The sequence below is a fragment of the Culex quinquefasciatus genome, chromosome 3, assembly GCF_015732765.1.
Source record: "Culex quinquefasciatus strain JHB chromosome 3, VPISU_Cqui_1.0_pri_paternal, whole genome shotgun sequence".
Taxonomy (NCBI): Eukaryota; Metazoa; Arthropoda; class Insecta; order Diptera; family Culicidae; genus Culex; species Culex quinquefasciatus.
This window is the reverse complement of record NC_051863.1, coordinates 49,887,129-49,914,153: the sequence shown is the minus strand read 5'-3', so window position 1 is coordinate 49,914,153 and position 27,025 is coordinate 49,887,129. Positions and strand designations below refer to the sequence as shown.

The 27,025-nt window shown below is 40.5% G+C and overlaps 1 protein-coding gene across 2 annotated transcripts; it reads right to left on the bottom strand.

Moving 5' to 3' along the window:
- Window positions 1-510: 510 nt before the first annotated feature.
- LOC6046271 (inactive rhomboid protein 1) lies at window positions 511-26,159 on the bottom strand. 2 transcript variants are annotated; one of them, XM_038263208.1, is made up of 7 exons: window positions 24,421-26,159; window positions 8,542-10,852; window positions 8,252-8,479; window positions 7,848-8,189; window positions 7,528-7,782; window positions 7,201-7,461; window positions 511-1,640 (listed from the first exon to the last, which is right to left on the bottom strand). In XM_038263208.1, the coding sequence occupies exons 1-7, from the start codon at window positions 25,032-25,034 to the stop codon at window positions 1,137-1,139; spliced, it is 4,515 nt and encodes a 1,504-aa protein (XP_038119136.1). In that variant the 5' UTR covers window positions 25,035-26,159; the 3' UTR covers window positions 511-1,136. The 2 variants fall into 2 exon arrangements, with proteins under 2 accessions (XP_038119136.1, XP_038119137.1); XM_038263209.1 differs by having other exon boundaries at window positions 24,427-26,159.
- Window positions 26,160-27,025: the final 866 nt, after the last annotated feature.

Sequence of the window (27,025 nt, the reverse complement as noted above, 5' to 3'; positions counted from 1 at the left end):
TGATTACTTTCTGTGTTTGGAATAGGTACACGACAAACATTAACCGCTTCGTCGTGATTGGAACTCTTAACCGTAGCGAAATCCAGGTTTAGCAAAAATGTAGTGCTGAAAAGTTTTACTTTTCGATGCTGTTTTGAAGATTATATTCAAGCGAAGAAACAAATGATTCAAATCAAACTGAAAAAAAAAGTTTGTTTTAAATGGCTGAAAATTGCGTGGGTATTTTGTTTTGCTTCAATTATTTTTTTCTTCAAATTGGCTAATAAAACGCACACCAATAAATTGAAATAGAGGTTTTTATTAGAATTTGCTTACACTTTCTCCGTGTGACTCGATCTGCTGTTGTTATTAATTGTTGTGTGTGTGTGTGAGTGTGTTTGTTATCATTTTACAAATAAGATTTTTTTTTAAATGTTTTCAATATTTGCCTTCTCTTTTCTTTTTCTTTTGTTTGCTTTGTTTGTTTCGTGAAAGGGTTTTTTTTTTTCTCTCATACTAGATATTCTTTTCTTTTCAATCAATCTCATAGAAGGATAGCTATTTCGAACTAACTGAGGGCAATTCTAAGAATTGTTGTGTTTTTTGTTTTTTTTTTGCCTTGTTGTTTACTCACATTCTTCATTTACGCTGGTTTTTTTTCTTGTTTTTTTAGCGTGTCATTTTTTTGTTATGCTTAATTATGCTATGTATTTCATTTAACTCGAGTAAAGTTAGGGGACAAAGGGTGACTTAAAGAGTAAGGAAACGTAAACGTAACGGATTTTGTGTGGGTTGTGTGTTTTGCTTGTTAATAGGGCTAAATATCATATCGTTTTCATAATTCGTTTTTTGATTTTTGACGGCTGTTTGTATGTATATAAACATGTTTTTGTATTACACGCCATGATTAAACTAGGTGACATTAACTAAGATACGACTCAAAATCACATTTTCGATGGAAATAGCGTTATAAAAAATTGTGTTTACTTTGGTACTACGTTGTTTTGTTTCGGTTTGTTTGTTTACTTTTTGGTTGGTTTGTTGTATCACATGATGAACTGATAAATGACTTGGAAATCATCGACATCGTACAGGGCCAAAAGGACAAACAAGACGTAAAGTAACTCCAACGAGGTGAACAGCAGGAAACATCGACGTCATGCATTCGTGTCGGCACTGCGCGGCTGACGCTGGACACATTGACCCTTCTCACACATGCTCATACCTTTTATCAGATTATTATTCTTATTATTGTTGCTACTACTACTAATTCTATTGATACCGCCCGACATGCTGATGCCGCCGCCACCTCCACCCCCGCCGTACTCGTGATGATTGTGCAGAATCCCGCCGCCGTGGCCGCTCGTCGGAGATTTGTAGTTGTTGTTTACGTTGTACGTCGTTACGATGTGGTTTCCCCCGTTGATGATACCCCCGCCGCCGTGGTTGTGGCCCGGGTTGAAGTTTTGGTATCCACCGCCGCCGCCGCCCCCCTCGTACAGGTTGTAGTGGTCATGGTAGTTGTGGACCGTGTTCTGGTCCAGCTGGTTCCCGTCGATGAAGCTCAACGAGGAAAAGAGCGTCGGGAATACGTAGAAAATGATAAACATGGCGGCGCAAACGACGAACTGCACCACCATGCACGTCCATATCAGATTGACCTGTTAGATAGAAGTGAGAGTTGACGTATTTTTAATATAAACAGAATTAAAAAAATCTTTTTTTTTTCACGAAGATTTTTAACCACCCTGTAAATGTCAGTCAACATTGTGTTGAATGATGCTGAATATGCCAAATAAAAGATTTGTTGCCAAATTTCGACTTGAAATTGTGATTTTATTGAATTTTTCATCAAGACACCATCGGAGGGTGCTCTCTTGTACTTGCTCAATCGATCAACACCGCATACTGAGATTTTTTTTATGATTTTAATAAAATAATTTTCATAAATTTATATGGCAAGGGGGTAAAAAAAATAATGTTGGGAACCTTTTTGGTAATACATAGCTTTTAAATGAAATACTGTAACTTTAGCAGTGTTTTATGCTCGAACTTGTCTCTGGGCAATCTGTTGCTGTATTTTCATGACAAATTGTATAAATAAAAGATTTTTATTCGGTCGCATTGACGTTTCCAGCTTGGATTTTTGGGTTTTTTGAAAGAAAACTAGAAATCTGGTAAATTTGGTACCAGAAACATTTTTTGGTGGTCAAATATTGGTGAATTATTGAATCGACAGTCTCTTAAGGCATATTCTTCAGAAATTTGATAAATATGAATATGAACCCATCGATTATCACCGACTTTTCGGAATGAAAATCCTCTAGAATCGAAAAATAATCTTAAAAAAAGTTGCTCTAGACCCCCGACAAAATATTTCGCCGGACCCCGCAAAATGTCGGGAAAGAGCCCTTCTTTCATGGTGCCAAATATCAGACTTGCGGTATTTTTTATCTTAATGTTCTCGGAAAAATACACCGTGTATGAAATGAACACAGAAAAAAAAATCATGGTAATATTACATCTGGGGTACATCTTTTATGTCAGAAAAAAGGTGTAATTTTACCTCTGGAAATGTGTAATTTTACCACTTTTCTGGTGTAATGCCACTTTTTCAGTCTAAATTGAGGTAAAATTACATCATAAAAGAGGTAATATTCAACCTTCCAAAATTAAAGCTTCCAAATTTACATTATTTTTTCTGTGAAGATACCGTTAAAATAAAATTGGATAATAATGCGTAGAAATATGATGATAGGACAAATCAATATGATGGTGTTTTAATAAGTGTCCAAACAAAGTAGGGTAAGGTAGTCATCAATGAGACACTTTTGGTTTTTAACTTTCAACGATTTTTGTATTTTTTTCATCAGCATGTTTTAATTAGTTTTTTGTTGTATTTTATTTCTTTTAATGTGTTCTAACATTGCCCAAAATATGAGATCGATCTGACGTCTACAGCCAGAGTTATTCAACTGTCTCATTGTAGAGGCACTTGGCAGGAACAATGAGACAGCTGGGGAACAATGAGACACTCTACGAAAATCAATTCTTTTCTAGTAAAACATCATGTTTTTATATTGTTTCATTTCAGGCGACTTGCTTCGAACATTTTCAAGCAATTTTGTCAACTTATAACTTCAATTGACAAAAGTTATACTTAAAAGTATCTAAATTTTGTAAAATCCATATATTTTACCAAATTACTTTATATTTCTGGTTAAATGAATATGCAAAAAATCACTTCCAATTCATGTTTGAAGGATTTCCCTAGATTTTGAAAAGTTTAATGAAGAAAAATCAAAGTGTCTCATTTTACCCATGGGCTGAAAAGAGTGGGGAACAATGAGACAGCCCTGGATTCTGGGTATATTCTAAATTTTGGTCAAACCTAATAAAAGGACATTGTAGCCCAACTCAGGCCCTGTGAAATGACGAAAGAAATTTGGAGAAACATTAGTTTTTGTGTTAATGGCAGCCTATGAGCGAAAATGTAATTTTTAGTCATAATTTACTTTTACACCCCAGAATCTAACATTTATGAATAACTTTGCAAGGGAGCGTCCATAACCAAAGCCACTATTATGGCAGAAGTGTATCTAGTAGACACAACTTTCCCCCAAATATGAGCCTGATTGGTTGAAACTACGTCTTGTGAGAGATCATTGTTCCCCGTGTCTCATTGATGACTACTCTACCCTATTAGATTGGTTGTGTTTATCATGAAGAAAAATGTAAAGTAATAAAAAAAACATATTATCGTTAAAAATGACATGGCATAAAAATCAAGCTTTAAATTTTTATGGAAATTTGGACCACAGACGTAAAACTTTAAAACAAATCTTATGGAATAAGATTGGGGGTTAAGGTGTTACATGTATACATACACTGCTTTAGCCAAATCGGCTCAAAATTTTTGGGAAGACTCGTTAAACTGGTTCCGTGTGCATGACAAAGATCGATTTTCAAATAGGTTTATTTTATGAAAAGATAAAAATATGTTTTGTTGTTCATATAAAAAATCGTCAGTTTTTAGATTTATGTATTTTTGAAAAAGCAAAATTTCGAAATCGGGCGTCGTCATACGCACGGGATCTTGAGAGTCTTCACTCTAAATTTCAGCCAAATTGGTTCATCCCATCGAGGCATCGTGGCACCACTCGTAAATCAACTCGGTCTTTAGAGAAAAATGCTCTCAAAGTTTGACAGTTCGCTTGGCGCATGGCAAAAATGTTGAGCTTAAATCGTCGGTTTCTTTGTTTAATCATGATATATCTTCATTAAACTTTCAGGAATTATTGAAATCATCAATTTAGTGGATTTAATAAATAATATAAAATTTTATGACATTCCACGCCTTAAACCCTTAATTATTCAATTTTCAATTCGGTTTTATTGGTGAATAATCAAGATACAATGAGTTATTTTGAAGTGCATAACAGAGTTTTGGAGTTCCTTTCAGCTGTGTGTTGCATCATAATCCATTTTGGAACAATTATTTCTTTAACTAAGGCACTAGCAAGAGTAAGAAAAAATATTAAAAAAACATACAGAAATTGCAAAGGAAAGGGGATAGAGGTAGGGAAAGCTTATATCTAACCCCTTAAATATTTGTTATTCAAATTGATGTTTTCTACATCTCACCAAAACAACCCACCATTTTCTAATGTCGATATCTCAACAACTAATGGTCCGGTTTTTATTGTTAAATTATGAAACATTCGTGAAATTTTTCGATCCTTTCGAAACAATTTTTTTCATTTTTTTTAAATCAAGACTAATATTTCAAAAGGGCGTAATATTGAATATTGCCGAGCTCCCGTGGTGTAGTGGTACGGGTTTCGCTTTGTAAGCGGAAGGTCGATGGCTTGAAACCCATCTGGCGAGGCAAAAGGGGTAGGTGGCGGTCGAGAGGGGATATCGGCTGCTGCGGGAATTGACTTTGTCAAGTCCCAAGCCTCCCCAAAACCCATCCCATCCAATCTCTCGGACGATCTGTTGGCGACTGAGTCTGAGCGTTGAAGAACTCTGTAACAATACGCAGAGAAGAGCTTCAAATGCTACTTTCGACTCGGTCACATGCTCTCAGGCAAAATTCGAGCTGAAGATTGGGCTATATGATCGGTAACGATCTCTAGATGGGTCAAAAATAAACGAGATTTCCCCTCAATCTCGCTCATCTCCACGTCCTCGGATCGGTCTCTCGTGCTCGTGTGGCATGGCATTTGGGGAATTGGTCTGGGGAATGAGAGGGGGCAACTGCTCGAATAATTCGTCAAATACTGTCTCGCTCAAACAATAGCGCTACGGAAGACGATCGTTCGGCAGGCTGTGTATAGCAGCAAAACAGAAAACCTGAGAACAGATCATACTACAATAGATACGCAAGTGTCGCAGTGGTCCGTGTCTGTTCACAGTAAAAAAAAAAAAAAAATATTGAATATTGGGCTCTTTTGAAATATTAGTCTTTATTTCAGGAATGTTTCATACATTAACATTGAAAATCGGACTATTAGTTGCTGAGAATCGACATAGGCAAATAGCGGGTTGTTTGGGTGAGACTTAGAAAACATTAATTTTCCTGTTTTTAAATCTTTGCATGGCAATATCTCAGCAACTAAGGCTTGTATCAACAAAGTTCAAAAAAGCAAAATATAGAGAATTTTCTATTTTTTCAAAAGTGGGCAAACATGGGCACTAATTAAAAAAAAAAAAATAACTGCGACTATTTAAAAAAAAGTTACCTAAAAATGGCTATAACTTGTAAACGGTGCTTTTTATCAAAATTTCACATAAGTATTTTTTTATTGCAATTTCGATTTGCGACCGAAATATATTTTTTTTTAAATCAGTATTGATTCAAAAATTCATAACTCGGTCAAATATTTTTTGCCCGTTCTGTAAATTTCTGAGAAGATGTGATGTAACTACCCTAAAACATATCACAAAATTAAAAAAAATAAAAATAGTATTTTTTGCAAATCAAGTTTTAGTGACAAAAAGTAAAATTAAAAATAACCAAAGTTTTTATACCGTGTATCATTTTTTTCAGTGTAGTCCTTATCCATACCTACAACTTTGCCCAAGACACCAAATCGATCAAAAATATCCTTCAAAAGATACAGATTTTTGAATTTTCATATATCATTTCATATATCACTTATGATGCAAAATGGCTTCTTTGGGCATACCGAAGGCACCAACAAAGTTTCAGCCGGATTTAAAAAATACAAAAAAAAATCGAATGACCGAAATCTCAGAGAATTGCTCAGAAGATTTTTTCAGCACGAGTCGTACATTTATTCAATGAGGTTCACCGAGTTTGATAAATACGACGAGTGCAACGAGTTGCTTACAACATTTTTTGCAATCCCTAAAAACGCTGTTTGAATGGAATTTTATGTCAAACATCCATGTGTTAAGTGAACTCACCGTTCAAATCAAAAAAATATTGAAAAATGTTTTTTTTTCGATGCTAGCGCTGAAAGGTATTAATTTTCCATTCTGTTATTTTTGGTAGAGAAAAGTAGGCCTTTTCATCATTCGAGAATGACAGGAAAAGTAAGTTGTTTAACAACGGAATTGCAAAAATGATAATTTGACAACCCGCTCAAAAGTACTCGACCTTCACCGATTTGTATAAAACTTGGAGGGAACGTTCATCTATCGATAGTACACAAATATCCCAAGTTTGGTGCTGATTGGACCATCTCTCTTTCTTTAGCTTCGCCCTCTTTTTTGACGATTTTTCTAAAAAAAACTTGTTATTCTTTTACTCGTAACTTACCAATTATTAGAGACTTTTTTCTGGTTGCATTTTATCAGAAATGTCCAAGAAATTCATTAAACATAAAATACCAACCCTCAAATGTCTTCCAATATTGTTTCTGTGCAGTTTATGGTTTAAAACGTGATTTTCACCCATTCCTTAATTTTATCAATTTTATATTAATTTTATTTGATCACCATCATGTCCCCCCAAACTAAACTAAACCATTGCCGAGAAATAGCCCTTCAAAAACAAAAACTTTAAACAAACATAACTAAACATGATAAATGCAAATAAAAATACTAGAACTAAAACAAGAAAAATAAAAAAAACAAGAGAATTTAGAAAAAAAATTCTAACAAATGTAAGGAACCCGTGCTCTCTACGATCTCCCATGGTGCCGCCAGTGCTCTTGGACCACTGTGCATTGGACAATATAAGAACAACATTACCTTGCTCTTCCTGCCGGGCTCCGCCGTCACGTTCACGAACGGCACGAACGCCATCGTGAGCGCCATGCCGAACAGCAGGCCCGCTATCAGCCCGGTAAAGTTCTGCTGCCAGGGCAGCGTGCCCAACCCGAATAATGTACACCCGATAACTAGTAATTTGATCATAGCTACGTGCGGTTTCTTCAAGCTCTTCCAGTGACACAGCACGAGCTGTATCATCAGTGATGATAGAACGCCAGCCAGCGACGGCAGCGGACCGATCTGCAAAAAAGAATAAAAAAAGATGATGCCGTTGATGGTCATGCGTTTGTGGTTGTTACACCGCACCTCGGCCTTGTACGGCACGAAGATCGCACTGGTGAGGTTCCCAGCGATCCCGGACCCAATGTAGAGAATGGCCATGCGCAGGGGCCCGATCAGCCGCTCCAGATCCGACATCAGCACATGCTGAAAGGCAACTGTGATTGCTAAGTGTATGATGCCTGCGTGTAGACAAAGCGACGTGAAGAGACGATAAAACTGATCCGGGTAGTCGGCGACGATGAACGGAAACATTCCGCACACGTCGTTCAGGCAGGAAACCTGGAAGCAAAAAGAAAGTACGTTAGCAACTGCAGCAGTGCAATATGGTAGAGCGACCGTCATACCTGCGAACAGAGCGACGCCTCCTCGTGGAAGTACCCGTTGACGAAGTCACAGTACTCCCGGGTGGTGATGCGACACTCGCCGTAGACGCCGATGCAGCACGGGTGGCCAATCACCTCGCACACCATGTGCTCGGCCGTGTGATCCTTGAAGCGGAACCGTTGCGAGAACTGGTTGTTCTTGCGGCAGATTGGCCACTTGGTGATGTCGTCGGGCCACTCGTGCGGCGCTATCGAGGCCGGCGCGTCACAGTACTTGGGATCGAGGCCGCACACGCTGCCCGAGATGCGCCCACCGGGCCCGGACTCGCCCGGGGACCACTTCTTCCACGTGGCGATCGTCTTCTGTAAGATGAAGCGGTGATATTTAACGTTCTATGTTACACGCAGCTCAAAACAGAACTCACCGTTGGCCAAAGCCCGCGCATTGAGCAGTCCGCCTGGGAGCTCTGCACGCAGCCGGAGTCGTCGTTCCGGATGCAGCAGGCCGTTTCGCGTTCCTGTTTGCGCGTTTTCATGATTACCTCGTTGACGCGGGCGTCGCGACGCATGCACGCGCCGTACTTGGCGCCCAAATGGACGATGTCGATGTTTTTCAGTCCGATCCAAATGTTGCGCGTCTCCTGGTGGTGAACCTGTCACGGGGCAAACATCAAATTTAATGTGTTTTAACAACAGAACCACGTTAAGAACCTACCTGTTGCAGGTTCAAGCTGGTGACCAGCACCTGTGCCGTCCGGTAGTCACTGCCGAACCCGATCGGTGCAACGCCGTAGCAAATCAGCGAAATGACGAGCACCAGCACCTGCACCGTGTTGATCCAGTAGGTGAAGAATGGCCGGTAGTCGTACCGGTCGTCCAGCAGGTTTGGCCTCAGCAGCTTTATTTTGTTTCCAATGGGTCGCATCGAGTTGTCCAGCACACCGTCCAGGATGTGCGAGGATATTCGCTGTCCGAGCGTGGATCCGCTGGCGGCGCCGTCCCGGGCTTGCAGCTGCAGCTCGGAAGATTTGGTGCGCCAGCCGTTGATAATGCCACTGCCGGCGGGTCCGCCAAGACCGCGATCACCATCGGACACGAACAGTTGGCGCGAATTGTCCACTATTTGGCCGGGGTTGGCTGGTTGTGGAACCGGCGGAGCCGCTGCCGGCGTGTCGAAAAATGTTTCCTCGTCCTGGATGGGTGCCAGACCATCGCACAGGTCACCGTCTTCGGAGGTCAGCTCGACATGTGCCGGAGCGAAGCTGCGAGACCACTGCTTCTGTTTGCGTATTCGTTTTCTCGTTATACTCTGGACAACAAACGACACTCCGTTCCAAATGACGGTCGGCACCGACGGTTTGCGCTCTACCTTCACCATAAAATTGTCCGTGTCGTTGTCGTACGCGTAGTGCGGGTTAGCTCGCTGTCGCCGGTTTTGTTCGGTGTCCCGCTCGTCCTGACTCTGCGCCGGCAGCACATCCGGCCGGTCCACCGGTGGTGCGTTCTCCTCCGGAGCGTTGCTCGCGGCGTTGTTGTTGCGATATGAAAAGTCATACTCGTCCTTGAGCTGACCGAACCGCCGAATGGCGAACCGCTTCTGACGATCGTCCCACTTGTGTCGTTCGTACTCCTCGTTCAGGTTATCCACCCCGAAGAACTTGGCCGTTTCGTGCCTCATGTACTCTTTGATGCGTTGCTTGCGGGACAAGTGCGGCCCAAAAGGACGCAGAATCTGTTGGGCATTCCGCTGCAGCGTGGACGCCGGTGAATCGCTCACGGGTGGTGAATGTTGCTGCGGCTGCTGCGGTTGTTGTTGCATAGACGGTCCTGGTGCTGCTACGACGGGTTGCTGTTGCTGTGGCTGGGGAGGTTGCTGGAGTTGAGGTCCTTGTTGCTGCGGTGGTACAGGTGGTTGTACTTGTGCTTGTTGGGGTGGCATGATTTGTGGTGGCTGCTGATGAATGTTCTGCTGCTGATATTGGAACAGTATCGCGCGGCTATTGCTGGTGCTGAGGATGCTCTGCTCGGAAGAGTTCGCCGATGGTTGCTGGAGCTGTTGCGTTGACTGTTTGGCGTGATTTCTCGGAATCGTGGAGATGTCACGTGGCTCCATGCTACCGTAGTTCTCTAGTGCTATTTGTGGCTGTGATTGTGCTGCGGTCAACATATTGGATGAAGCTTGCGGTGGTAATTGCTGTTGCTGCTGCTGCTGCTGGTGATGATGGCTATTGTTTTGCGGATGTTGCAAACTATTGGATGATTGTGCTGTGGTCATCGGTGACAACATGGACGCCGGACTCATCGGGGACTGCCGTCCGGTAGACTCGGTAGCCGACGAGATCGATAGCGGCTGTGGACTTATCGGGCCACTGGTTTGAGTCGTCTGGTGGACGCCGGTCGTCCTGCGCAGTGTACTACAGTGCAGGCACGAGGCACTGCCGTTGGGTTCGCTCATCACGCTGACCGGCGTTGACACTCGACATGAAGTTGGCTGGTCCAGGAATTCGGCGCTCGGAGTTCGTGCAATCAGATATTCCGTACTCTGGCGGGACTGTCGACCCGAGCTCATGGTCTGGGAGGAGAGTGCCGAGTTGGGCACGGAATTGCTGGCGGTAAGGGAAGACGGACATTTTGGAGGACGAACACGTGGCGGTGTGGCATAATGATCGGAAGTATCGAAGCCCTGGGGCGGCGAAATGGTTTGCTCGTTCGGACAGGACTTGACCCGGAACCGGTACGGCAGGGTGCTGGTCAGGTGACTGTTCCTTTGCTGGGAAGCCGCGGCGACCGCCGATTGCGTCAGCAGTGCCGTCATGAGCTGAGTCTGCGGCTGGTAGGTCGGCTCTTGGGGTGGTGGCGTGGGGACATACCTTTTGACTGGGGTGTGCACGTTGGAGTTCAAGTAACCGTAGCTGTCGGTCGCGGCCAGGGGATTCGTGGTGTTGAGGAAGTGCGCCGGGGGAGGGATGTAACGGTCGCATTGGGGTGAGATGTCGCGGTAGTTGTCAGTCAAGCTGTGTCGATATCTGTAACGATTTAATGGAATAAAATATTAAGATTCTATGCACAAATATATTTTTTGTAGCCTGACTAAACTTTGTCTGCTTATTGCTAAAATTCAGATAAAAGTTCTATGGAATAATTCTAAGAATCCAAGCGCCTCCACGGAATCATTCTACGAAAGGGAAATTAATGGAGACGCTTGGTTTCTTAGAATGTTGTTTGAGTTTATCGGATTAACCCTCTACTGCCCATTTTTTTTTACCAATTCTTCCAACACCTATCATTACATTTTGCCTATCTATTTTTTAAAATGTTTTTAAAGTCACTTTTTCAACTTTTTGCTTGTATTTAACATTTTCTGCTATTAAATGGCACCATTTTCATATAAATTGTAAAAAAAATGCGTAGAGGCATAGTCTAGGACACTAGAAAAATTACTTCATACTACTTTTTACTTAAAATATAGGTAATGGTGGTAAAAACGTTGGCAAAGTCACATAAAACAAGTGAAACTTCCAACCCTAAAGTTTTCTAAAATTTTAAGAGTTCTTTTTTCCAATGCTTTTTAAAGATCAAAATTGGTTGAAAATTGATTTTTTGCAATTCCGTCGTGAAACTACTTACTTTTCCTGCCATTCTTGAACGACGAAATAGCCTACTTTTCTGTACCAAAAATAACAGAATCGAATAGCAACACTTTTCAAAATAAATGCTGAAAAGTTCTACTTTTCAACACTGAAATGGGTGCTGAAAAGTTGAACTTTTCAGCACTTGTTTCGAAAAGTAACACTTTTCAACATTTTTTTTATTTAAACGATTAATTGACAAAATACATGATAATTTGACTTAAAATTTCACTCAATGGGTGTTTTTGGGAATTGCAAAAAATGTTGTATGGAACTCGTTGCAAAGCTTGATTTTTTCAGCACTCTTCGTATTTATCCAACTCGGTGAACCTCGTTGGATAAATGTACGACTCGTGCTGAAAAAATCCTCTTTTTGCAACTTGTTGCATAAACTACTATTTGGCGATTTTTTTAAATCGAAGCCCGTCTAAAGGCGGGGTCGGGTTGTAGAGGGTTAACCCTCTACTGCCCAAATATTTTTTTCGAAAATTTTTATTTTTCCCTTTACTTCTCTTGTTTTATGTTTTCATTTTTTCATTTTTAGTATTTTAATTTGCATTTATCTTGTTTAGTTTAATGTTTGTTTTTGGTAGTATTTGGCCTACTCTACCACCTCCTATCATTACATTTTGTCAATCTAATTTTTTCATGTTTGTACAGTAACTTTTTAAATTTTTTGCATGTTTTCCACATTTTCTGCTATAAAATGGAACCATTATCATTTAAATTGTAAATAAATGCGTAGAGGCCTAGTCTGGGGCACTAGAAAAATTACTACATACTTCTTTTTACTTAAAATATAGGAAACAAGCCTTACCCGACAAACTTCGTTCTGCCTTTTTTCGTTTGTTGACGTTTTTAAATTTTTTGCTTATTCAGCCTCCTTTGATCAAAATTTGATTTTACATAACTTTTCCCGTACAATCTGCAGATTTTCCGGAATCGGTCCCAGCGTGGCCAAAGTTGTAACTTTTTGGCGTAAGAACCTTCCTTGGGTTTATACGAATCCAACGCAACAAAGCGCACCTCGATCCGACGCTCCGTATTGGACTGATTCGCGTTCGAACAAAACCGTCGAAATTTTTTATATGTATAGAAGAAGATGTTAGTAAAAAACACAGCCAAAGTTGACCCCTAAAAAAATTACATTTTTAAAAACATTGGCAAAGTCATCTAAAACAAGTAAACTTCCAACCCTGAAATTTTCCTAAAGTTTTAAGGGTTCTCCTTTCCAATGCTTTTTAAAGATCAAAATTGGTTGAAAATTGATTTTTGGCGATTTTTTTTTAAATCGAAGCCCGTCTAAAGGCGGGGTCGGGTTGTAGAGGGTTAAGGTGATTTTATGACCGAAAAGTTGGTCACGTCTTAGAACGGTTCAGTTCAGTATCAATCGTACTAGAAATTTAAGCTATTTTTTGACCATAAATAAACTAAATTGCATGGGACAGCTTCGGGGAGCCCAATTTTACAGAGCATGTCTAAAAATCATCAATTCGTCAGCTGTGTGCTATCTTGTGACATAGACCATTTTGGTCGAAAATGAGTTGATGATGACGTTTTGCTATACTTAACAAACGCTACAAGATGCTTTAACCCCTTCTCGCCCAGAGCAAAATCGATTTTTTTTACCTTTTTCCTGGCCATTTTATACAGACCTTGACCAAATTGGATGAAATTTGCATTGGATGCAGTAAACATCCTAATAAACAATGTGCAAGAAGAATGAGTTCATTTCACTCAATAGTTTTCGAGAAATGTCAATTTGAAGTGAAAAATTAGTGGTGCTCTGGTGCAACCATGGGCGTTAGAGGGTTAACCCGATTTTGGAAACTCGCTTCCGTTTCCCGGATATCGCAATACACACTTGTGACATAGACCAATTTATCATCAAAATGATCGGGCACACTTGTACTAAGGGGTCATGGCCAAGTCCTGCCAAGACGGGGGTACTTATACATACATACATACATACAAAATGATCGGGCACACTTGTGACACGTCATACATGTTGTTGGAAAATGTGGAAAATTTGTCTTGTTTTTCACAAATTTATGTTGATAACACTTTTTAAAAGCAATGCAATCTTTTGTTTTTGAAAACATACTGATTAAGTCGGTTCAACTATTGATTTATGTCTATTTTAGTTTGTATGGGAATTCTGTGCACACTTGTGACACGTAGTACAATTTTACTTTCGAAATATCATGGATCTAAGTAATTCCATCAATATTATGAATTTTAATGCTCGCTCTTTAAAAGCGAAAGAAAATGAATTTTTCAACTTTTTACGAGTTCATAACGTGCATGTTGCTGTTATAACCGAAACATTTTTAAAAACTGGCACTTATTTGAAAAGTGATCCAGATTATAAAGTTATAACCAATAACCGAATGAATCGAAATGGCGGTGGAGTTGCAATAGTTATCCACCGTAGTATGACTTATAGTACGTTACGTGACTTTAAGTTAAAAGTTATTGAAAGTTTGGGCATTGAACTTGAAACTTCTTTTGGGAAAATTATGATTGCAGCTGCATATTTGCCATTCCAATGCACTGGGGAAAATAAAAATTATTTCAAAGGGGATTTGAACAAACTTACTCGGCATAGATCTCGATTTTTGATCATCGGTGATTTTAATGCCAAACACCAATCTTGGAATAATTCAAAAGTAAATTCCAATGGTAAAATTCTATTCAGAGATTGCACTTCTGGTCTTTATTCGGTTTTATATCCGAATGGGCCAACTTGCTTTTCTTCTGTTAGAAATCCATCAACAATTGATTTGGTTTTGACAAATCAAAGTCAGTATTGTGGTCCTTTAGTGACTCATGCTGATTTTGATTCTGATCACCTTCCAGTAACTTTTTCACTTTCTCATGAAGCAGTTACCAGACCCAATAGTTCTGTGTTTAATTACCACAAAGCTAATTGGGACAGGTATCAGCATCATATTGAGAATAATTTAAATCATGATTTTGTTTTAGAAACCAAAGCTGATATTGATTCAGCTTTGGAATCTTTAACTAATGCAATTTTGGATGCTAGGAATATTGCTATTCCTAAAGTCCAAGTCAAATTTGATTCTCCCATTATTGATGACGATCTTCAGCTTCTGATTCGTCTGAAAAATGTTCGCCGAAGACAGTATCAACGTTCTCGTGATCCTGCACTGAAGCGAATTCAAAAGATTTGCAAAAGGTTATTGACCACAGATTCACTCTCCTGCGAAATGAAAAGTTCGCAAGAGATGTCGAACAAATTAAACCTTATTCCAAACCTTTTGGAAACTTTCAAAGGTTCTTAAGAAACCTCAAAACCAATCCCTCCTTTAAAAGATGGTGATAATATTTTATTAACTAATGGGAGAAAGCTCAAAAACTTGCTCAGCAGTTTGAGAGTGCTCATAATTTCAACTTAAATGTTCTGAGTCCTATTGAAAATCAAATTTCAATAGAATTTCAGAATATTGTTGAACAACAGTTTTCATCAGATGATGTTTTTAATACGGATCTGAATGAAATAAAATCTATTATCAAAAAGTTTAAAAATATGAAAGCCCCTGGTGAGGATGGCATTTTTTACATTTTAATTAAAAAATTACCTGAAGCAACTTTAAGTAGCTTGGTCAAAATTTGCAACAAATGTTTTGATTTGGCATATTTTCCCAGTAGTTGGAAAAATGCCAAAGTAGTTCCGATTTTGAAACCGGATAAAAATCCTGCTGAAGCCTCAAGCTATCGGCCCATTAGTTTGCTTTCATCTATTAGTAAATTATTCGAAAGAATAATTCTTAATAGAATGATGACGCACATTAATGAAAATTCAATTTTCGCTGATGAGCAGTTTGGATTTCGCCTTGGGCATTCAACTACTCATCAGTTGTTGAGAGTTTCAAATTTAATTCGAAGCAACAAATCTGATGGTTATTCTACTGGCGCTGCTCTTCTAGACATAGAAAAGGCATTTGACAGTGTTTGGCATAAATGTTTGATTGCGAAATTAAAAAGGTTTAATTTTCCGATTTATATCGTGAAAATTATTCAAAATTATTTGACGGATCGTACTCTGCAGGTATGTTATCAGAACAGCAAATCTGATCAACTACCTGTACGTGCCGGCGTCCCTCAAGGAAGCATTTTGGGTCCAATTTTATACAATATTTTTACTTCTGACTTGCCTGATTTGCCCCAGGATGTCAGAAATCACTTTTGCTGATGATACAAGCATCTCTGCCAAAGGTAGAAGCCTTCGTGTCATCACAAGAAGATTACAAAAGCTTGGATATTTTCAATTCTTATTTGAAAGAATGGAAAATTACTCCAAATGCTGCAAAACTCAACTTATTATTTTCCCTCACAAACCAAGGGCTGATTTTCTTAAACCAAAAGTCATCACATTATAAAGATGAATGAGGTAAATTTAAAGTGGGAGGATCAAGTGAAATATCTTGGACTTGCTTTTGACAAAAACCTTACTTACAAGGATCACATTGAAAGTATCCAGGTTAAATGTAACAAATATATTAAATGTTTGTATCCACTTATAAACAGGAATTCTAGACTTTGTCTCAAGAATAAACTGTTAATTTATAAACAAATTTTCAGACCTGCCATGCTTTATGCTGTGCCGATCTGGACAAGCTGTTGCTTAACCAGGAAGAAAAAACTTCAGAGGATTCAGAACAAAATTCTGAAAATGATTCTGAAACTTCCTCCCTGGTTCAGCACCAGTGAACTTCATCAATTAGCCGAAGTTGACACTTTGGATGTTATGTCCAATAAGATAATTGATGCATTTCGACAAAAATCATTGCAGTCTTCAGCTGCATTGATCCGCTCTTTATATAGTTTATAAGTTAGTTTTAAGAAATCCCTTTTCCCTTGTACATGTAGGACCTCCTACATTTGAAATCACTGAATAGCGAAAGCTACAATATTTCATGAATAAATTAAAGTTGCTAGTATTTAAAATTGAGGTGAAAAGTCATCGATTGTGATTGGACACTCAATAATATTTTAACTGAATGAATGTACATGGAAGAGAAAATCAAAATAAATATAAATTAAAAAAAAAAAAAAAAAAAAAAAACTTTCGAAACACACTTGTGACACGTGCTTTTCAGATTTTTGTTTACATAATTTACTGTATCTTTTAACTGGTGTAACCAAATTAGTTGAAACTTGGAGCGTTTGTTAAGCGACAGTATACGAACCGATTGCTTCCAAAGGTTTGGCTGTACCATTCATAGTTTTGAAATCATTTATAATCAAACTTTAAAAATCGATTTTCTCGAATAGTACTAAATGGTCGTTGTCACAAGATAGCACACAGCTGACGAATTATTGACATTTACTTACAAAGTGTTGAGCTGTGTATTTATTATTGTTATGTCGGCCCACACAAAGGATATGTGTATGTGTTTCAATTTTAAACTGATAATGAAATATTTATTTGCACGATAAATTTGTGGGGCTTTTTTCTTGAAATTAGAATAAGGTTGCATGAAGGATGATTTATTTTTATCCGTATCGTCTCGTCGGAAATGTCATTCAACTTGAATGTGTACTTTCCCGTATGTTTACAACGATTTTTTTTCTTTTTTCAGGAGTTTTAAACTATAGGGGAAATATATTCATTTTAATCACACTAAGCGGTTCGACCAATTCTCATCACTTTTTCCGTTTTCCGCTATTAAATCAACATTTTCAGATGTATCAACAATGGTGAGTTGCTTGCTCACTTTTATTTGAGCTATTTATTACTTTGGAACAGTCAAAAACACTTTATGAAAGCTGTAATTCATGATCAAAGTGCTGATAGGCCGATAATAGAAATAGGCTGAGAAAGGGTACAGTTCCCCTACTTGTACAGTCGCAAAAAAAAAAGCGAAATTTAGTGTTATCACCACGAGTGAATCCATAGTTATACTTAGAAACATATATGCCAGAATACGTTATGTCTATCTTTGGCTTCCTTGCAACAGCTAGCGTGTCAATTCCCTTTGCAATTTATCCTGCTGTGTTTATTTTCGACCGAATTTCTTAATTGAAATACTGATAGTCTTGCGATAAGTTTGCGTGAAAGGACTTTTATTTTTGTCCGCATCACTTCCATTTACGTGTTTGTTATACCAATTTGAGCATCATAGCTTTATTTTAGGACGACCTATTTTTCATCCCACCTAAAATTATCTAAACACAACCGTCGTATCAAACTTTGAATAAACTGATGATTGTTTTTCATGCGTTTTTTTTCTCAAAAAATTCTCAATTGCGTCAACGTGCGTTATTTTTTCTTTGAAGGTTGATCTTTTTCAAGAATTGTTGCGTTTACGGAGTCAATTCTGAAAAAAATAATGATTGTAATAATACTCCAACTTTGTTGTTAATTCTTCTGTGGACATAAGTCTCTAAAAGTATGAAAATGGTATTTATTATATCCATCATTTTGAAGATACTTTAAAATGCAATTTTTATCCACATGTATTATGTTTATTTTAATATCTATATTAGAGTGTAACAAAAATGACTTTTTGGCGGGCATTCAGGTGTTTGTTCCGGTGGGCATACTGAGCCCAAATCCCAAATATGAGCTTGATTGGACGTAACAGGAGCTGGCGCTCCGCCCTTCAATTTTAAATGGGATTTAACCCGTAAAAAAAAGATTTTTTCAAAAATTACAATTTTTGAGCCAGATCCTTGCGCATCTTTTAGTATATATAACATTGAAGTTTGGAGCACCCTGGAGCTCGGTACAGACCATCAAAGTTTGGCATTTTTTCGAAAAATCGGTCCCAGCAAAATCAAATGGCGTCTCGGGCGTCGCGAGGTGCGACGCATATCTTTTTTGCCGGGGCCAATTTTTCGAAAAAATGCCAAACTTTGAAGGACTGTACCGAGCTCCAGGGTGCTCCAAACTTCAATGTTATATATACTAAAAGATGCGCAAGGATCTGGCCTACACGCCAGTGATGTTTTTGGTAAACGCTTCAGTGACCAAAATGCCTCAAAAATTGTCATTTTTGAAAAAATCTTTTTTTACGGGTTAAATCCCATTTAAAATTGAAGGGCGGAGCGCCAGCTCCTGTTACGTCCAATCAAGCTCATATTTGGGATTTGGGCTCAGTATGCCCACCGGAACAAACACCTGAATGCCCGCCAAAAAGTCATTCTTGTTACACTCTAATATAGATATTAAAATATACATAATACATGTTGATAAAAATTGCATTTTAAAGTATCTTCAAAATGATGGATATAATAAATACCATTTTCATACTTTTAGAGACTTATGTCCACAGAAGAATTAACAACAAAGTTGGAGTATTATTACAATCATTATTTTTTTCAGAATTGACTCCGTAAACGCAACAATTCTTGAAAAAGATCAACCTTCAAAGAAAAAATAACGTACAAATAGTACGGGTTAAATCCCATTTAAAATTGAAGGGCGGAGCGCCAGCTCCTGTTACGAGTTACGTCCAATCAAGCTCATATTTGGGATTTGGACTCAGTATGCCCACCGGAACAAACCCCTGAATGCCCGCCAAAAATTCATTTTTGTTACATCCTAATCTATCTATATATATAAAATATTTCGACGGTTTTGTTCGAACGCGCATCAGTTGATAACGGAAAGTCGGATCGGAGCGCTCTTTGCTGCGTTGGGTTCGTATAAGCCCAAGGAAGGTTCTTACGCTAAAGAATGACAATTTTGGCCACTCTGGAACCGATTCCGGAAAATCTGCAGATTGTATGGGAAAAGTTGCGTAAAATCAAATTTCGATCACAGGAGGCTGAATAAGGAAAAAAAAATAAAAACGTCAACAAACGAAAAAAGGAAAAGACGAAGTTTTTCGGGTAAGGCTTGTTGAATATAACTTAATTTCTACCTAAAATATCAAAATCATTTTCATTTTTCCTCACGTTATGCAATGCAGCTGGTTTATTGTTATTTTACTAAATTTAACAGAGATTTAAAAATAAAATAAATAAAATTGATTTGCGTTTTCTTTCACTGAATTTCACATTGTGTTATCCATGCCATTTCGCTGTATAACGTCATGCTTCGAATTCCCGGACGCTTCGAAACCCGGACACCTCATCTTGTTTTATCAATTACAAGCCTTACCCGACAAACTTCGTTCTGCCTTTTTTTCGTTTGTTGACGTTTTTTGATTTTTTGCTTATTCAGCCTCCTGTGATCAAAATATGATTTTACGTAACTTCCTCCATACAATTTGCCGATGCTCCGGAATCGGTTACAGAGTGGCCAAAGTGTCAATCAGTTGGCGTATAAACCTTCCTTGGGCTTATATGAACCCAACGCAACAAAGAGCACCTCGATCCGACGCTCCGTATTGCACTGATTCGCGTTCGAACAAAACCGTCGAAATTTTTTATATACAGTCAAACCTCGCATAAGAGCGCCTCGCATATGCAACTTTGCATATACGAATCATTCCACCTGATTCGGTTTTGTCGCAAGAGTTGCATATGCGAGGTACAGGGCTTATGGGATTTTGGCTATATGGGATACATGGCCTATATTTTTGTAAAAAATCATCTTAACTATACAAATTTATAGTGTTTTGGAATCGTTATGAAGTCAGCTATACAGCTACACCAAATTTACAAAGTTTACGATGTTCTAGATCATCCGAAACTTCCTCAAGTTAAGGCCTATGTGTTCACCACCGTACAAGTATGAGGTAGGCGATTGTGACTTTGGTTTTTGACCTCAGATCATATCCGGATAGCCTCAGGGAGGTTCAGGGACTAGCCTACCGATATGTGGTGATGTTCTAGGTCTTCTGTAGAGTCCCGGGAGTTACGGCTGGTGGGTCTACCGCCGTAACAAGATAGAGGTCAGTGGTTTTTGACCCCAGATCATATCCAGATAGCCTCAGGGAGGTTCAGGTACAAGTCTACCGATATGTGGTGATGTTCTAGGTCTTCTGTAGAGTCCCGGGAGTTACGGCTGGTGGATCTACCGCCGTAACAAGACAGAGGTCAGTGGTTTTTGACCTCAGATCTTATCCGGATAGCCTCAGGGAGGTCCGGGGACTAGTCTACCGATATGTGGTGATGTTCTGGGTCTTCTGTAGAGTCCCGGGAGTTACGGCCGATGGGTCTACCGCCGTAACAGGACAGAGGTCGGTGGTTTTTGACCTCAGATCATATCCAGATAGCCTCAGGGAGGTTCAGGGACTAGTTTACCGTTATGTGGTGATGTTATAGGTCTTCTGTAGAGTCCCGGGAGTTACGGCCGGTGAGTCTACCGCCGTAACAAGATAGAGGTCAGTGGTTTTTGACCTCAGATCATATCCAGATAGTCTCAGGGAGGTTCAGGGGCTAGTTTACCGATGTGTGGTGATGTTCTGGGTATTCTGTAGAGCCCGGGAGTTAAGGCCGATGGATCTACTGCCGTAACAAGATAGAGGTCGGAGGTTTTTGACCCCAGATCATATCCGGATAGCCTCAGGGAAGTCCGGGGACTAGTCTACCAATGTGGTGATGTTCTGGGTATTCTGTAGAGTCCCGGGAGTTACGACCGATGGGTCTACCGCCGAAACAAGATAGAGGTCAGTGATTTTTGACCTCAGATCATATCCAGATAGCCTCAGGGAGGTTCAGGGGCTAGTCTACCGATATGTGGTGATGTTTTAGGTCTTCTGTAGAGTCACGGGAGTTACGGCCGGTAGGTCTACCACCGTAACAAGATAGAGGTCGATGGTTTTTGACCCCAGATCATATCCAGATAGTCTCAGGGAGGTTCAGAGGCTAGTCTACCGATGTGTGGTGATGTTCTGGGTATTCTGTAGAGTCCCGGGAGTTAAGGCCGATGGATCTACTGCCGTAACAAGATAGTTTTTGACCTCAGATCATATCCAGATAGTCTCAGGGAGGTTCAGGGGCTAGTCTACCGATGTGTGGTGATGTTCTGGGTATTCTGTAGAGTCCCGGTAGTTAAGGCCGATGGATCTACCGCCGTAACAAGATAGAGGTCAGTGGTTTTTGACCCCAGATCATATCCGGATAGCCTCAGGGAGGTCCGGGGACTAGTCTACCAATGTGGTGATGTTCTGGCTATTCTGTAGAGTCCCGGGAGTAACGATCGATGGGTCTACCGCCGTAACAAGATAGTGGTCGATGGTTTTTGACCTCAGATCATATCCAGATAGTCTCAGGGAGGTTCAGGGGCTAGTCTACCGATGTGTGGTGATGTTCTGGGTATTCTGTAGAGTCCCGGGAGTTAAGGCCGATGGATCTACCGCCGTCAAAAGTGAGGTCGGAGGTTTTTGACCTCAGATCATATCCGGATAGCCTCAGGGAAGTTCGGGAACTAGTCTACCTGTAGAGTCCCGGGAGTAGGGTCCCCGGATCTCCCTGAGGCTATCCGGATATGATCCGAGGTCAAAATCACCGACCTCTATCTTGTTACGGCGGTAAACCCATCGGACGTATCTCCCGGGATCTTATAAAAGACCCAGAACATCACCACATATCGGTAGACTAGTCCCCGGACCACCCTGAGGCTATCCGGATATGATCTGAGGTCAAAAACCACTGACCTCTGTCTTGTTACGGCGGTAGATCCACCAGCCGTAACTCCCGGGACTCTACAGAAGACCTAGAACATCACCACATATCGGTAGACTAGTCCCTGAACCTCCCTGAGGCTATCTGGATATGATCTGTGATCAAAAACCACTGACCTCAATCTTGTTACGGTGGTAGACCCACCAGCCGTAACTCCCGGGACTCTACAGAAGACCTTGAACATCACCACATATCGGTAGACTAGTCCCTGAACCTCCCTGAGACTATCTGGATATGATCTGGGGTCAAAAACCATCGACCTCTATCTTGTTTCGGCGGTAGACCCATCGGCCGTAACTCCCGGGACTCTACACAAGACCCAGAACATCACCACACATCGGTAAACTAGCCTCTGAACCTCCCTGAGTCTATCTGGACATGATCTGAGGTCAAAAACCTCCGACCTCTATCTTGTTACAGCGGTAGATTCACCAGCCGTAACTCCCGGGACATTACAGAGGACCTAGAACATCACCACATATCGGTAGACTAGTTCCCGGACCTCCCTGAGGCTATCTGGATATGATCTGAGGTCAAAAACCTCTGACCTCTATTTTGTTACGGCGGTAGACCCACCGGCTGTAACTCCCGGGACTCTACACAAGACCTAGAACATCACCACATATCGGTAGACTAGTCCCCGGACCTCCCTGAGGCTATCCGGATAAGATCTGAGGTCAAAAACCACTGACCTCTGTCTTGTTACGGCGGTAGATCCACTAGCCGTAACTCCCGGGACTCTACAGAAGACCTAGAACATCACCACATATCGGTAGACTAGTCCCTGAACCTCCCTGAGGCTATCTGGATATGATCTGAGGTCAAAAACCAAAGTCACAATCGCCTACCTCATACTTGTACGGCGGTTAACACATAGGCCTTAACTTGAGGAAGTTTCGGATGACCTAGAACATCGTAAACCTTGTAAATTTGGTGTAGCTGTATAGCTGACTTCATAACGATTCCAAAACACTATAAATTTGTATAGTTAAGATGATTTTTTACAAAAATATAGGCCATGTCTCCCATATAGCCAAAATCCCATAAGCCCTGTACCTCGCATATGCGTGCTTCGCATAAGAAACCCCCATATGAGTTGCATATGCGAGGTTTAACTGTATATAGATTCGAATGTAAATTCGCATAATAACAGTCAAACTGAATTATTTGATGAATTTCTACGTCACATTTCATTTCAAATTAATTTGAAGGGTGTATAGTCAATGCTAAAACAATTTAATAAAAATAAAATAAGAGTTTACCAAAAATATGAAATATTTAACTGAAACATTTCATAGGCATCCTTAGCAACGGGGATGCAAAGCAGAAATTTGTGGTTATGGTTTCCTTGAATCCTGGCAAATTTTTATACAAAATATCGATTGTTTTTATGTTAACAGCATGTTCGAGACCTAAAGAATGCCATTCACTAACATTTTAGTAAAATTTAGCAAAAGTGTCACGAATTACGATCACGAATCAGCTTTTATCATTGTCCGGGATACGAATTTCAACAAGTCATTTTAATTTTAAAATTGAGATGCAAAATTGTTAGAAAAAACATATTTAGCTTTAAAATTGACTGTATATAATACATCCTGATGACATTTACACATTTCTAACTTATTACAGGTTTTTTTTTACCAGCTATAACAATGATACGCTACCAAGAGTCCGGATTTCGAAACTTGACGTTATTTACAGGTGAAAATAAGCATTTCGATAGAGATATTTTATGATCAATATCTTCAAATTTGAGATCTAAATTAACCATAGAATATTTTTTAATTTATTTCAACAACTGCTTCCAAAATGCTCGTCTTGTGGTTTGTTTGAATTCTTTAATCAAATTTTCAAACACTGAGGAACAATTTTTCAATTGATTTTTCGAATTTCGCGGTATTTCACGGTATTGACCAGATTTCACGGCCAAGAGCAAATTTCACGGATTTCGCAGCTTCCGTGAAATCGCAAAAAAGCCCTAATCATTTTTTTTTTCTTTTTTGTAGAGCTATGCGTAGGTAACCTTATGTTCGCGTAAAATAAACTTTAAATGTTCAAACATTAATTATTACCATCCAGCGTTAATTTTCACTCACTGATTTGATGTTAGATTTGGTCGAGAGTACGGGGTATTTTCCGATCATCGGAATTTCACTGTTATCCTGGCTTCCGGTGATGGAGACGCACGGTTGTTTGATCTCAATTATCTCACTAGACTTAAGGAAACCTCCATAAACCACGTGGACTTTTTTTTTTTGAAATCTCAGACCCCCTCCCCTCTCTAAGGTGTTCACGTGGTTTATAGATGGCCCCTAAGCTAATTTCAAGCAAACAGTTAACAAAGCAAAACATCTATTCACCTGTACCTGCTGTTCGACGGACTCATCGTTCGCTGCTGCAGCGTGCCGTAGTGGCGACCACGATCCATCGTGCCGTAGCCACTGGCCGACGAGGACGACGCCGAAGTCGGCCCCGGCGACGGCATCCCCATGACGTTGTAGTGGTCATTGCTGGGTGCCGGCGACGGCGGCTGCAGACAGCTGCTGTCCTCGATGACATACCGCTCATTGTGCACCGACATCCGCTGATGCTGCTGCTGCTGCTGCTGGTGATGGCCGAGAGTTCCATAGTTTGTCGGAGGTTGCTGCAGGTCCGGCACGTACCGTTGACCGGAGTGATTGCTGATGATGCTGCCGACGCTTCCGACGGAGATGTTGTCCAACCCCGCAGACAGACCATCGTGGTAGTTGATGGGCTGCGGAATTAGCTGCTGGGCGTAGTGACTGTGGCCGTACGAGGAGCGGCGACTGCCGCGGCTTAGCGTTCCGCCGGAGGTTGATGAGTGCTTGGGTTGGTGATATTGCTGTTGCTGGTGTCCATGGCGGTGGTGTTGCTGATGCTGTGGCTGCTGTTGCTGCTGCTGCGGATGGTGATGGGGATTGCCGTAGTCGGAGCAATCCTCCATAGAAGACATATCCTTATTGTCTAGAGAACCGAAAGTCGCCGTGTCACCACCACCTTCAACGCCCACATATCTGCTGGCGACTGTGACGGTATGTGCCACAACAACACCTTAATATGTGTTACAGCACATTGCTGGCACACTGACTCCGTGCTCCAGCAGGAATCCGACACTACTGAGAGGGCGACAACAACAATAACACTGCGCGTCGTCGCCTTTGCCCCTTCCGAAGATTAGAAAAAAATCGATCAAAGGCGAACAAAAATTGTGTATTTAAAAAAAATTGGTTAGACCCCTTCGACTGCCCTTGGCCAATTTTCACTCACGCACACACTTTTTTTTCTTGAAGTTGTTGTCGTTGTTGTAACACACTCGTCCTTTTTCAGGCGCCTAAAGAAAGGACTTGCCACTTCTGCTAACTCCACATACCCTTCGTGATATATCCCACCGTTACGGCCGCCACTGCCACCGTTCACAATATGCTTCAATCCTTTGCTCCATCGGGAACCAAACACCACTCTATTGCTTCTTACACGAAAGATTCTTCCTGGGTCTTCCCAACCATATGACGGCCTCTCAAGAGGTGCGGATTTTCCCAATCCTTTCGAGGTGAAAATATTTTCTCATTACTCCCCTATCCTTGTGATGGTGTCAATTACTCGGAAAAGCCCCCCTCCGAAAAAAGATCGGACTTTCCACTGAATCCTGCACCTCGTGTAAACTCACTCGCCAGCACAATGTCCGCTTCCGGCCGTCTGGAACTCCGGAACAGATTCCCTTCACCACGAAGAAGAAAGAAACCCCATATCCCTTTGCGGAATCCCAACACAGTGGGGGAGGGGGTGATGGTGAAAAACTTGCCCCGAAAAGAGGGATTCCTTTGCAGGGCTCGCGATTTTCACGCCATTCTAAAGTTCGCACTTTTGTACACGCTCACAGTTTTTTTTCCCGAATTCGCGAATCCGTCCTTCACTCGTTCCGGGGCTTCCGGTGGCCTGCTATTGCTTTTGCGAGGATCGCTTCGAGTTTCTTTCTTTTTTCGCCCCGAAATTGATGGAAAATAAAACTTTCAACGTCACAGTCAGTAGCAGTAGCAGGCAGTGGATTTTCCTCCTGATGGCGACGACGACGACGACGCGTGCGGGTGTGTGCGTGTGCAGTATGGTTTTCCCTTTGCCATGCACTATGAAACGATAACCAGAGAGAGCAAGGGAGGGAGTTTTTCTCTCGATTTTCCGTTTTTTGCCTGTGTGTTTGCTTGTTCTCGCGTGATTGTGTTGGGCTGTGGAGGGTGGATTGAGGGTGTGCCTGTGTTGGGGGTGCTTCAGGGGTGAAGCTTTGAAGGATGTTTCGGATTTTATTGGTTTTCCAAGCAAACATATCCATGTTTTATGTTTCATAAAAACATATGCTCAGATAAAATAGTATGTAGAAAGCTCTTGAATATAACATACTGTCCAGACTCGATCAACCGAAGCCTCGATTATCCGAAGTGTCGATTATCCGAAGTTTGATTATCCGAAGGTTTGTATGGGAGTTCGGATAATCGAATCATTAACAAAAAATGTTTTTTCGTATTTTTTTTATTTTCTTGCTTTTAATTTGAATTCAGCGACCCAGTTTTAGTCAAATGGTTGATTGCCTAAAAATTACCAAATGACCGATTCTTAGCGAAGCTACACCAAAATGTCACATTTTTCAATTTTCAATGTGATTTTTAATATGAAAAAAAAAATCATTTTTATTATGATGCAATAATTGCGATGTGCTTTAAATGCGTTTTCTTACCTTAAAAGCCATGAATATTGACCAAATGTGGTCTGCAAGCCATTGAACGGGAAAGGAGTTTTTTTCATAAATCTGCTCCTTTCGTTGTCCCGTCACGAAAAGAAATGGCTGGCAAAAATTCAAATTTCAACCAATTCGTTCAGTTCAAGGAGCAAAAGATTCGTTTTTTAATTTGTGATAATGTGTAGAAGAGCAAAAGTTTCTAAAAATCAAAC

Coding starts and splice junctions, on each gene's coding strand:
- LOC6046271 (XM_038263208.1), bottom strand. CDS start 25,034: ATGTCTTCTATGGAGGATTGCTCCGACTACGGCAATCCCCATCACCAT. Junction 8,480..8,541: donor CCAGCTTGAACCTGCAACAG/GTAGGTTCTTAA, acceptor GCCCCGTGACAG/GTTCACCACCAGGAGACGCG. Junction 7,462..7,527: donor TCGTGCCGTACAAGGCCGAG/GTGCGGTGTAAC, acceptor TCTTTTTTGCAG/ATCGGTCCGCTGCCGTCGCT.